The 13,325-nt window shown below is 39.4% G+C and overlaps 1 protein-coding gene across 1 annotated transcript in view; it reads left to right on the top strand.

Annotated features, from left to right (window-relative positions):
* The window catches only part of PMS2 (PMS1 homolog 2, mismatch repair system component), a 69,080-nt gene that overhangs the window by 22,641 nt on the left and 33,114 nt on the right, over positions 1-13,325 (top strand). Inside the window, exons 5-7 of the mRNA XM_089682758.1 lie at positions 1,552-1,735; positions 2,990-3,160; positions 11,582-11,679. Of these exons, the coding sequence (XP_089538884.1) occupies positions 1,552-1,735; positions 2,990-3,160; positions 11,582-11,679 (453 nt within the window). The remainder of the gene's footprint in view (positions 1-1,551; positions 1,736-2,989; positions 3,161-11,581; positions 11,680-13,325) is intronic.

Consider the following 13,325-nt stretch of genomic DNA (forward strand, 5'->3'; position numbering starts at 1 on the left):
CGGAGCTGGTGGGTGGCACTGCTGGGCACCGATCATCAGGGCACTGATCATCAGTGCCGATCCCTGCTCTGACAACTGCCGGTTCTCGGCAGTACTTTCCTCACGCTCTGACAGCGTGAGGAAAGTGCAGCCGAGAACCGGCAATTGCATTTCCCGGTAATCAGCGTGTCATTGGACATGGCTGATCACGTGGTAAAAGGCTGCTGTGATTGGCCTTTTACCACATCACGTGATCAGCTGTGTCCGTAGGAAATCCCCGGGTGCGTGCCCCCGGGGGCGCGCAGGAGAGCGCGTTCTGGGAGGACGTCATATGACGCCCTCCCAGAATTGGCCGGCCGCAGTGTAGCCGTCATTCGGCTATCTGCGGTTGGCAGGTGGCTAATCTACCTCTGCTTTCCTTCTCTCATACTCTGCTACATTTATTTTCCTTTTTTTTTAGTTACTTTGATCATTCTTGCTGTCTCGCCATAGTAGGTATCAAGTGTTATGATGCTAAGTAGTGTCTGTTTCACCAGGGAATTCAGGAAGCTATGTCTAAGTCATAAGTAGAACAGTATAGTAGAATGTTTTATTTTTCTCGGTCAACTTGGGGCATCTAATTGAAGTATGTCAGTTTTATGATTGCATGTGATGTGATCGTCCTGTAGACTCGTGTTTAGTAAAAGTTGGAAATGTGTTGTGGTTGTCGAATCTATTTTTCTGTATTATACACTGATGTATACATTAACCTTTGTATGGAAGTATCCGGTAAAAATAAAGAATTAAAAAAAAAAAATCAATATCTTTACAAGTCTACAGCATGAATTCCTGACATGTCACAAAATTCATCCATCATATATAGTAGAGTTTCTCACACTGAGGTTTATTTACTAAAGCTGGTTCACTCAGAATGTCATGCACTTCTGCATGGAAGCCAATCAGCTCACAGGTTTTATTGCTAAAGCTTAATTGAACAAGCTGAGGTTAGAAGCTGATTGGTTATCATGCAGGAGTGACATTTGGAGTGAACCAACTTTATTAAATCTCCCCCACTGTGTCTGAGTGGAGCATATTGAGAAAATCTTGTCATCAGTCTCCTGTAGGCACTTCCTTTCCACGTTGATCTTCCTGTTCAGCATAGTGTTCAATCAGGTCACATGGTGAAAAATAACCTGTGTATGACTATGAATGATGATTACACTGGAAAGTTATATAGTGAAAAACACCAGAGTGACTTAAACTGTTTGATCAAATATTCATTGGTTGCTCACAGTCAGTGTACTGAGCTGTGTGATATGTGGCCAAAAAAAGCTACTGCACAGGCATTAGGACTTGCATAATTTGTCATTTCTGGGCCAGCATCCAGGTTCAGTAAGTAAATGGTGAACTTGAATGATGCCTGGACAAAATATAGTGCCAGCCTTTTGGGGACAAATGAAGATGAACTTATAGACATATGGACTATTATATATTTGAGAGGTTGGTGTTCCTCCCCTAGAATGCACTTAACAGATACATTTCTCTGATGCTAGGCCTTTTTTTTAAACACGTTTTATTGGTCTTTTTCAACAGCGATTTGTCTCTTTTCACCTGTCATAAAACAGAAAAAGTGGGGACCCGTTTGGTTTTTGATCAAAATGGAAAAATTGTCCAGAAATCTCCTATCCCTCGACAGCAGGGAACTACAGTCACTGTACAACAGCTTTTCTTTACCCTGCCGGTGCGTCACAAAGAATTTCAACGGAACATCAAAAAGGTATGTGGTTTTAGAAATTCCTCCCTGTGAAGAAAGGAAAATCTATAGAATATGGATAAGTTCAATAGCATGCTTGCTCAGGGTGTGACAGCACACATGAGGGCCATACAAAGACAATGGATACCTCCACCCTCCTCTGCGTCCACTTGGCCATTGCCTGTGCTCTGTCTGTCTCTTTGGCTGTAGACTTTGAACTACTGGATGAAAATTTCCAGTGCTAGACAAGGTGCAGTGTTTGAGCGGAGAGGGTTGCAACATGGGCACCATTCTCCATAGAGACCATTTATTATTGTAACTGGAAATCCCTATTTCTACATCGCTTGGACACGAAATGACAAAAAGTCCAGCATTGCACGTAGGTTGCTATTTGACTTTGACAGGCAAGGCAAACCAAATATAATCAGTGAAGGCTTTCTTGTGCATGCAGTTTTCAGCAGTGCCGTACTAATGCATTGCATGGAAATCATAAAATACTGCCAATTCTTGTTCATCTCTAGAGCTTTACGGGAATTCATAGGTCTTCCAGCATTTTTCTGGTAAAATAATTTTTATTGTTGCAGCAAAGATAAAATGTACAGTAGATCACCCACACAAGAATTGAATTAAGTAAGCATGAGTGAAATGGTGTGTAACAATTATTTTACTTTAAGTTTGCTAGTGGGTGACTGCATGAACGAGGTCATTGGTCTACACATGTTCCCTGGCCCCAAGGGTTGGGAAAGTAGTGAACCGGCATGCCAGTCCTGGAAGGGGGGATAGAGAAAGAGAAAGAGATTCTAGCAGGAATGGCACTGAAAGAGTGGAGGAGGGAAGGGTGGCTTCCTGCAGGCTTAAGTAGTGGTATCCGCAATTAAAAAACGCCAAGGCTGGTCCGGTGCAAAGCGGGTAGGGCATACTACCACTAAGGGTTCCAGACTTTCAAGAATTTGGCATGGGAGTCATGCAGGATGCTTGACATTTTTTCATTTATCATAAGGGTGGTCAAGTTGCCCTTCAATACCGCAAACAAGACAGATGGTGTTTTCCAAGCCCTAGCTATGACACGCTTTGCGGCAGTAAACAAATAGGTGGCAAGTTTCTGTTGATATGAATATATGCCAGGGATTTGACAATGCAGTAGTGCCAGTGCCAAAATTCAAATCAAAACTGTGCAATCTCAAGTATGCGTACGGCTTTATGATTGGGTTTTAGTGTTTCCTGTTGCCAGATTGGCAATGCTCCTAAAACTCACACTCCTTTTCTTTCTCTTTTAAGGAGTATGCAAAAATGGTACAGGTTTTACAAGCATACTGTATTATTTCAACTGGAGTTCGTATAAATTGCACGAATCAGGTAGGCCAAGGGAAGAGAACGCCTGTGGTATGTTCTAGTGGGACATCAGGCAACGTGAAAGAAAACATTGGAGCTGTGTTTGGACAGAAACAGGTAATATTCTCTTTTACATCTGACAAATTGCACACTTGCTTCCTGTGACAGTAACATATAATGTGCTATTTTTATAAGAAAAAACAAGGCCGTAAAAACGGAGCAGAATAAATATGCTCAAGAGTGATGTGTGTTAAGTCTTCCCTGTTTATTTTCTGCTCATTTTTCTTCCTTAAAGTAAGTTATTCATAGGAGAAGCATGAGGTCTTCTTCTGAAAATGCTACTTGTCTAGCTATTTTTGCGTCAATACTTGGATTCCCTGACCCAGAGCAATAATACCTGTAATAACTCCCCTTCTCTGTTTTTCCCTGTAGTACTTCTTATCTCCTTTGTCTTTCCATCTTTTCTACTTTTTTTGCTGTCTCTCTCACTTTTTTTTCTCTTTGTTTTCATGTAAAAAAAAAAAAAAACTTGGCTTTTTTTTTTACCTACCCAAATACCTCTTTGGGTGACCTTCTAATATCTGGATATAATATTGATGTTTTTTATTTATTTTGCTTTGATATATACATTAACCACTTTCGGGCTGCCCACCCGCAATGTACTGCGGATGGGTGGTAGCTACAGGACCAGCAACGGTCTTTTGCTAATACAGGGGGGCACGCAACTCTACCCTCCCCCACGTCCACTTTGTCCAGCGGAATGAGAATCCCAGTAATTGGGACCCGGTGATCATATGATCGCATAATCACAATGACTACAAAGCTTTTATGAATCAATCTGATTCATAAAAGCTTTTCTTCTGTTCCTGGAGAGCTGTGATTGGTCCACAGCTCTCACATGACATATGGGGCCAATCATAGCACCCTGTACCTTGTAACCAGCTGGAGCCAATCACAGATCACTATTATATTGAACTGTCATGAACTTAGCACATTCATGACAGTTCAAAGCAAGCTTTGCATTGCATAGCAATGATCTTAATTGCTCCTGTAATGCAAAGTGTAAGAAAAAAAAAAAACTCTCTGATCACCCCCCGAGTAGTACAATGTTACTATGGTAACATTGCACTACTCTGATGAAAGTTGTTTTTTTTTAAATAGTAAAACAAAGGAAAATAATGTTTAAAAAAAATTGAGAGACATTTTTTTTTCTTTAACTACTTGCCGCTTGCCGGGCAACAATGTGCAGGCGAGCGGCGGCGGCTCTGGGCAAATTGACGTAATCTTACATTGCTTTCTATTTTTGGGTGTGCGTGCGCAAATGTGCAGCCCCCACTGCCCCCTATGCTGTCCAGGGAGAAAAGAACGAAAACGCGTAAAAGCACTACATTTTACAAGCACATGTTAGATTAGCACAGATTTTTAGATTGCCTGTGAAGACAATAAAAGTGATCGAAAAAAAAAAAATTAAATGGACAGTATAAAAAAAGTATAAAAAAAAAATTAATTCATCCTCACCCCCATCCCCGTACTCGCACGCAAAGGCAAACGCAAGCGGCGGTCCCATGGTGGTGGTATATAAATAGAGATTGCACCATGCATGTGAGGTATCACCACAAACATCAAATCGAGGGCAGTAATTCTAGCACTACACCTCCTGTGTAAACATAAATCGGTGACCTGTAAAGGCTTTTAAAGCATCGCGTATGTATATTAAACATTTACGTAGTTTGTCGCTGTTGCACGGGTCTGCGCAGTTTTAAAGCATGTCATGTTTGGTATCCATTTACTCAGCGTAACATCATCGTTTATATTTTATCAAATAGTTGGACAATATATTGTGTTTTTGTGCATTAAATTTTAAAAAGTGTATTTTTTCCCAAAAATTTCCATTTGAAAAATTGTCACGCAAATACTGTGTGGCATAAAAAATTTCTACACTCACTGTTTTATTCTCTAGGGCATATGCTTTAAAAAAAATATATAATGTTTGGGGGTTCAAAGTAATTTTCTAGCAAAAAAAATGTTTTTTCAAGTAAACAAAAAGTGTCAGAAAAGGCTTGTTCTTCAAGTGGTTAAAAAAAAAAATTAAGGCAAGGTTCACAGCTGTGCGAGTGGTTGCAGGTATCTCACCTGTTCTCGCACCCACAACCACCCTCAGCCAAAAGGTACTGCTCTTTTACAGATCCACATGGCTGTCATTTATTCTTATTATAATTAAAACCTCCTGCGCTTCAGATGAATAAAAAACTAAGCAGCCAGCACCCTCTTTAAACCAAAAAGTGTATAAGTGAAAATTAAAAAATGGTGCAGCGCTAAACAGATGCCATTATATAAATGAACATAAGCCTAAACTGATACATAAAATTATATATATAACACAAATAAACATGCATGCAAGGATGAACCCCCTGCCAGTCCCCTATGGGGAAAAAACGTGACCATATATCTATGATGGTTTGTACATATAATCATGCAAAGGGATAACACACTGCAGCAAGTGATAAAGTGAATACAGTCCACTTCAAACAAAACTGATTCTTTATAAAACGTGAGAGTGCCACTGGTGCCACAATCCTATAATGGTCTGAGTGCCTCCTCACCTCCCCGCACTGACCGCAAGGGCCAATATGCCTTTGTAACATATAGGGTATAACCCTCAGATGTCAACCGGTCTCAGGTCCACAGTAGATTCCACCTCAAATGCTGTATTCCAAAACCACCTCCAGCCGCTGTTAGTGGTGGTAGTATACCACCAGATGATGCTCAGAGACACAAACAAAAACTTCCCATAGCGTGATACTGTAATTTTATTGTAAAATATAGATACAAAAAATGCCCACTCACATTTCTGCAATGGATTTAAAACATGTAGCAAGTCCTCATGTTGTCCTAGTACTGCGGGTGTACCTGGAGTCCCAATATGGCGCGTACGTCGGAAGTGACGTCACCGCGTACTGGAAGTGTCGTCAGGGCGTGCCAACGCATTGCGTCACGGGTACACGTGACTTCATCAGGGTAACCGCCCACAACGACATCGATGCTTTATATAGGCCGCCAGGGTGTCAATCATCCGACTAGACAACCCACGGCGGCCATTTTCTCGGATCCCAATATTTGGTACTCAGATGTGCCGACAGTATACTTTAGCAGCCATATACGGACCAGGTAACCGTATAAAGGAGAGATTAACCCCCTATATACTAAATATATAATACACCCATGATATAAATGAGGATCAAAGCAAGCCATACTTCAATACAGATACTGCATGGGATAAATCACAAAAAAACGCATGATACCCACTACAGTAAACCATACCTTAAAAATACATGCATATATGTATATATGTGACATACACACACATATATGCATGGACTTAAAAACCATGAATAAAATAAAATAAAATACATAAATACAATTTATACAAAGGAACACATACAGCCAGGTGGACTACCTACATAATCAAATAAAATAATTAAAAATCACTAATGAAACAATTCAGGTCGAACTCTACGTTCAAACCTTTTGGCACTTGTGTTTGCATAATATAGATCCACTTTGACTCAGCCTGACTTAAAGATCGCACTTTGTGAGACCCCCTCCAATGCCCCCTATAATTTTCTATTCCCCAGAAGAGTAATGTGGATGGATCCTTATTATGATATAAGGAAAAATGTTTAGAAACATTATGTTTGGGGTAGCCTTTCTTTATGTTCTGAATGTGCTCGCGAATCCTCTTCCACATTGGTCGCTTCGTTCTCCCAATGTACTAAAGACCGCACTGACATTGAAGGCCATATACCACCCCCTCCGTCCTGCATGAGATAAAATCTCGAATTTGATATTCTACTCCATTGCTACTAGACACAAAGACCTTGCGTTTTACATTCTGTCCTTTTGTCTCTCTGCAAGCAAAGCATGATTTACAGGGATAAAAACCCTTTTGGTCTAAAAAAGTGATCGTTTTATTTTTTATTGGGGGGTCTAACACATTCTTCACCAGTTTGGTCCTAAGTGTGGGCGCTTTCCTGTATACAAATTGAGGCCACTCTGGTATTATATTATTCAGACATGGATCTATTTTTAGGATGGGCCAATATTTCCTAAAAATCTTTTCTATCTTCTTATAATGCACATTAAAGTCCAATATTATGGGCACTTGTTGCTTACTATTGAGATCCTTGGATTGACCCTCGGTCCTTACTTTATCCTTCAGAAGTGTGTCTCTTTCTATATTGCCAACCATATCGATCCTACCCTTAATCTGATCACGGGGGTACCCTTTCGAAATAAACCTATCACCTAATATTTCCACTTGTTCTTCATAGTCTTTTTTGTTAGTACAATTTCTCCTAAGGTGAACAAATTGACCTTTAGGTATATTGCATAACCAGGGAGGGTAGTGACAACTATCCCACGGAATATACCCATTCCTATCTACATTCTTAAAGAACGTCTTAGTAACAATATTCCCTTTATTTATACCAACATTAAGATCCAAGAAATTAATCTGTGAATTGTTATATTCCCATGTGAATTTAATGTTTTTATTGTTGCAATTCAATTTGTTAAGAAAAGACACCAACGAATTGCCATCCCCTTTCCACATAATGAACACATCATCTATGTAGCGCTTGAAGATCAACAACTCTGTGGGAACATCTAAATACACTGCATTTTCCTCCCAGTGGGCCATAAACAAATTAGCCACACTGGGCGCAAAACGTGCTCCCATTGCTACACCCTTGATCTGTCTATAGAACTTTTTGTCATGCCAAAAGTAGTTGTGTGACAGACAAAAATCTAGACACTTAACCAGAAACTTTCTTTGATGCCAGGTGATATTACTGTACTCTCTTAGTCCCCATTCAACTGATTCTATGGCCTCTTCGTGTCCTATGATAGTATATAGGGATGCAACATCCGCACTTGCTAAATATATATCTGTATTCTCCTCTTCTTGTACCTCATGCAAGATTTGAATAAGATGTTTTGTATCCCGTAAGTATGATTTTGTTCTTTTAACCAAAGGCTGAAGATATATATCAATATATTGACCTAATCTTGCAAGGATAGACCCGATCCCATTCACGATGGGCCTCCCTGGTGGATTAATTGGGTCTTTGTGTAACTTCGGGACAGTGTAAATCACCGGAATCCGGCATACTTCTGGAACCAGAAACTTAGATTCTTTATTATTTAAAATTTTCCTATCCGTGCCTTTTTTAATCAATTTTCCCAATTCCTTTTTGTACCCAATGGTAGGATCCTTCGGGAGTATTTGGTATGTGGCGGAATCTGTCAGTTGGCCTCCTAGTTCTTTCAAGTAGTAATCCTTAGATAACACCACAATACCACCTCCCTTGTCAGCTGGTCTGATCACTATATTATCTCTTTTTATAAGCCTTTTTGTGCCAATTTGTATTCCAATATTAGGATGAATTTTAGGTAAAACAAGTTTGTCCAAATCTTGGACCACCATTTTTTTAAAAGTATCCACCTGGCTATTGTGTGAATTTTGTGGGTTGAACAATGACTTATTCCTTAAATTGGAATGTATTATATCACTATTATCTACACTGGGACTATATTTAGATCCTGATGTTCCCGTGAAGTATTTCTTAAGGTTTAATTTTCTAATAAATCTCTGCGTATCCACATAAACATCAAATTTACATGCTGGCTTAGGGGGGGCATATTTCAGACCCTTATCCAACACCATGATTTCTTCCTTGGTGAGGACGGATCCACTTAGGTTAAACACCCCTTCACCTAGCTCTCTCTTTTCCTTTTGCTTTTTCCACCCGGCTCTGCATCCCCTACTCTTGGGGGGCTTCGCCTTCTTTCCATGGCCGGACTCCTTTCTTTCCGTCCCCTCTCTAAAAAATCCCGCTGGGACTGGTCATAACTCAATGGTTCATATCTATTATATGTGGGTAACGGACTCCTTCCTCCTTGATGGTAGTAATAGTTCCAGTTGTCCTGCTGGTAATGCCTAGGACTCCTCTCGTAGTACTGTCTATTATCATATCCATGTTGGGGTTCTGGTCTTGCATAGTTTTCCATTCTAGGTATATAATTAGGCCTATATGGTTGATGATATGGTTTCCATTTTTTCCCTTTTCCTCCCCCTTTAGGTTTATTTTGATTATTCTGGGGATAGCCTCCATTCTGTGGTCTTGGTGTTTGATAGGCAGAATTGTTATTGTATCTATACTGATTTTTATTATTGTGTTCACCTTGATATATAACTGGTTTTCTTGGTGTCTCAATTTTAGTTACCTTGACTGGGGTAGTGTTGACCGATATAGCTTCTATATCATTAGCTAAAGACTGCTACTTAAAGACCTGATCCTTTTTAAAGTCGTTGTAATCTCGCTGGTATTTCTTTCCTTTCCTATACTTAATTTCTTGATCCAATTTATCCAGATCTTTATTTAACCATTTTGTTAGTTCTATCATTTCCTGGGAATCTTTTAATGGTTCAGTCTTAGCTTTAATTTCACCAATCTGTGTATCCAAGACCCTCATCTTTTTTTGTTTTCTTTTTAATAGGAGCCTCAATAATTCTAGCCCCTTCTCGTGGAAGAAACTAAACCATTCTTCAGTAGATTCCTCATCTAGCAGTCCATCTGCAATTGGCACATCCCATCGCAAGCGTCTAGGAATTAATCTATCCTTAAGATCTCTGACGCTTTCAAAAGACATATTTCCTCATATCCTGGGGTATTGCAGAGGGCTACAGTCCTGACCTTTTGGGGGTCTGCAGAGTGCGCAGAGGGGATGGCTGGGGAGGCTCGGTCCCCCTCACCCGAGCCTCCCAGCATCTTTCCGGGAGCAAGATGATTCCAGCAGCATGGACAGGAACAGAGAGAGGAGGGCTGCTTCCTGTGCGAGACTTTTGAAAACCAAGTGGGACGCGGCTAGTGGGACGCGCCTCATATCACTTCCTCACTACCTGTCACAGTTTCGGAGAACCTAAAATGCCAGAATAGTGCAAACACCTTTTATTGTGTGTATATATAATTCTGGAATTCAGTTCTAAGAAGTTGCTAATTTTCAAGTTCAGTGCTTAGTCTTAGGCCTCTCCACGTTAATCCTTTATCAGCTTCACTGCTGTAGAAAGCTGTGACTCTACTGTTACATAGTTTGAAAAAAGACACAAGTTCATCTAATTCAACCAACAGAAAAAAAAAGCTATAAAAAAAAAGCCCTTGATCCCCCAAAAGCAATTGGGTATTCCCTGGATCAGCAATCTTTTTTTCTCTCTATCATTACCTCTACATTTTAACTCCTTCATGACAAAGGTAAAACAAATCTTAAGCTGGCTACACCTTTCCACAATTTTCTTGTTCAATTTCCTTTAGATTTACTTTAAACTATGTAGTGCAAGGACCTGCCTGATTGCATACAATTTGAAAGTGTTTAGGTTTGACCTCCATATTGTATGGTTTTGATAAATGTAAAAGACCTTGTACAAAAAAATGTATAATGTGTAGCCAGCTTTATTGGCAGTGCCTTGAAATCAGTTTTACATTTTTGACATGTCTTAGTACATATCCTCACAACCGTTTAATGCATCTGAGTGAATTATACCTTGTTTTTTTTTTTTTTTTTTGCAGGAAAACTTAGGCCTTCATTTGGTGGTAAATGTTAATTGATATCTCCTTGATTTTTTTTTTGATTATTAAAGAAAATGGCCCAAAATTGTAAAAATAGAAAATAAAATAATTTAAATTTAGCTGTATATTTCTTGATTTCTTGTTATTATCATGACCTACCACCAAAGAACATCCCAAAACAAATTCTGCTGCTGATGATTGCAGCCATACCTTATATGTATTTATGATGTTCTTTGTTGTTATACCTGTAGCAGGACCCCAAAACAATAGTGCACATTTTGTTTTTGTTTTTTTTTTTAATCCTGCTTAAACACGTGGACACTATCTGACTCTAAAACTAAAATTTTTTTTTTTAATCCCACCTAAAATATGTTTGACCCTAACCCTGGCACTGACTTAGAGCAGGTCCTGTTCTAGCTATTTTACCTTTATTTCACAAATGATGTTTAAAATCTTCTCCTCTAGCAAGAATAAAAAAAGATACAATCTTTATATCCATTCAAGATGTGAAAGGCTACAGGGGTGCACTGTACACTGGCTGATCACTGTTATAGCCAATCACAGGAAATCATGATCGAAAACTGGTCCTCCGGGCTCATGATCATTAGTATGAGACCAGGAACCAGACACTTGGGTCTCTGTGCAAGGAGTGTGCTGTGCAGCACGCTCACAGCCCAAACACAGGTACGCATATACTGTATGTGGCCCCATGGAAAAAGACCCACTTTAGCAAGGCCGTATATGTGTGCATGATGAGCAGGAAATAGTTAATATCCACTGTATTGTAATTTTATCAGCTGTTTACTACAGCATTTTAAAAACAAGCAAAATGAAGTCCATGCTATTGTAAAGCTGATAAAAGGCTGCACATGAAAACCTAGGAGCGTAAAGTTATGTTTTCTCTCGTTTGTAGTTGCAGAGTTTAATTCCTTTCACCCAGCTACTGCCAAGTGAGAGTGTTTGTGAAGAGTATGGAATAAATCATACAGAGCTACCTGATGGTTTCTACAAGTGAGTTCAGTCAAATTGCTGACCCAATATAAAGCAATTTTATTATCTTCTCACAGTTTAAATTATATAAATTATATGTGCAAGTGATTATTATTATTATACAGGATTTATATAGCGCCAACAGTTTGCTCAGCGCTTTACAATATAACGGGAGACAATACAGCAACAATACAGTTCAATACAAGAGGGATAGGAGGGCCCTGCTCCTTGGAGCTTACAATCTAGGAGATCATTTTAAGTGGTTGTAAACATTAATTTTTTTATTCAAATAACAAACATGTTATTCTTATTAGCTCTGTGCAATGGTTTTGCACAGAGCACCACCAAACCTTCTACGGCACTCTTGGCTCCTACCCTCTTTGAGTGCCCCCATGTTCACTCCCGAGCCGGCTCTGCGTGTCCATAAGACACACAGAGCACGGCTTGGCCCAGCCCCCACTCCCTCATCACTGGCTGTGATTTACAGAAGCTGGAACCAATAGCTCCTGCTCCTGTCTCTGAGCCAATGAGGATGGAGAGAGCTGAAAGGATCATGATCGAGCTCAGGTAATTATTAGAGGTGCTTCAGAACTTTACCACTTTAAAGCGCATCTAAACCCCAAAACAAAAATGTAATATAGTGCAGCTTACTAGTCCTTCAATGTGGTGGCTGCAGTTTTGTTTTCCTTTTTTCAGTCTTTGTTTCACCTGGTGATCCTGCCAGTAACACACTAGAGCGACTTACTCCCTACACGTCACCCTAGGCTGCTCTTCCAGACACCGTTTCTCTCTTAAACTCCATTTCATAGGTGGTGTCATGTAGTTCACAGAAGATAGTAAAGAAGACTGATAACATTGTTTAGTATTTCTGTTCAGTGCACAAGATTTCTGCCAAGATCAACATGTATTCTTCTGTACTTGCAGAAAATGCACTTAACTTGATGCTGCCACTATATCTAACAACAACATATAAACTACAATATAGTAAATGTTTATTCTTGGGTGGATAGGTATAATTCAATGTAAATCATCCTAACAATGTATGTTTAAAAACTGTTTCTATTTAGAGTTTATTATTTTTATTATTATTTATGTGCATTAGATCAGAAAACTATGCTTATTAGATATTTGGGCTGTGCTTCCTACTTAGCACTGCACAGTGACCCTGTCAGCAGGGAGAGGAGCCCAGAGCTCCTGCAGGGAACCCAAGAAGAGAAGGTAAGTATAACAAGTTTTTTTTTTTTTTTTAAGGCCTTTAGTATCACTTTAAGCCCTTGCAATGCAAAACTGGCCTACCCTGTACAAGAGGTTTTGTTTTTCAACTTTTTATGACCTAAAACTAGGTTTTGTGAACCAAAACATAGCTAATGTGCAAAAAAAAGTGTACAACCACCTGGTAGTTGTACAGTTATTTTTTTGTATTAATGATGTTATTACAACTATGATCTATGTAAAAAATACACTGTTAGGTTTTTATTGCTGTCTGTACCCTGCTAAGGAAATTAGTTGTTTTTCTGTTTGGCTTGATGATCATTGTCATAGAGAAGAAATGTGATGGGAAATTCAAAATGTTAGAGTAATAACAAGAGAAAGAGATAATGGTAAATCTTCCAATGGAGACACCTGTTCCTACTCTCTCTCTCCCTTGTCTCCTCCTCCCATGCTTG

Source organism: Staurois parvus, unplaced genomic scaffold (genome assembly GCF_062004578.1).
Source record: "Staurois parvus isolate SC_StPar_1 unplaced genomic scaffold, SC_StPar_1.0 ptg000297l, whole genome shotgun sequence".
NCBI lineage: Eukaryota > Metazoa > Chordata > Amphibia > Anura > Ranidae > Staurois > Staurois parvus.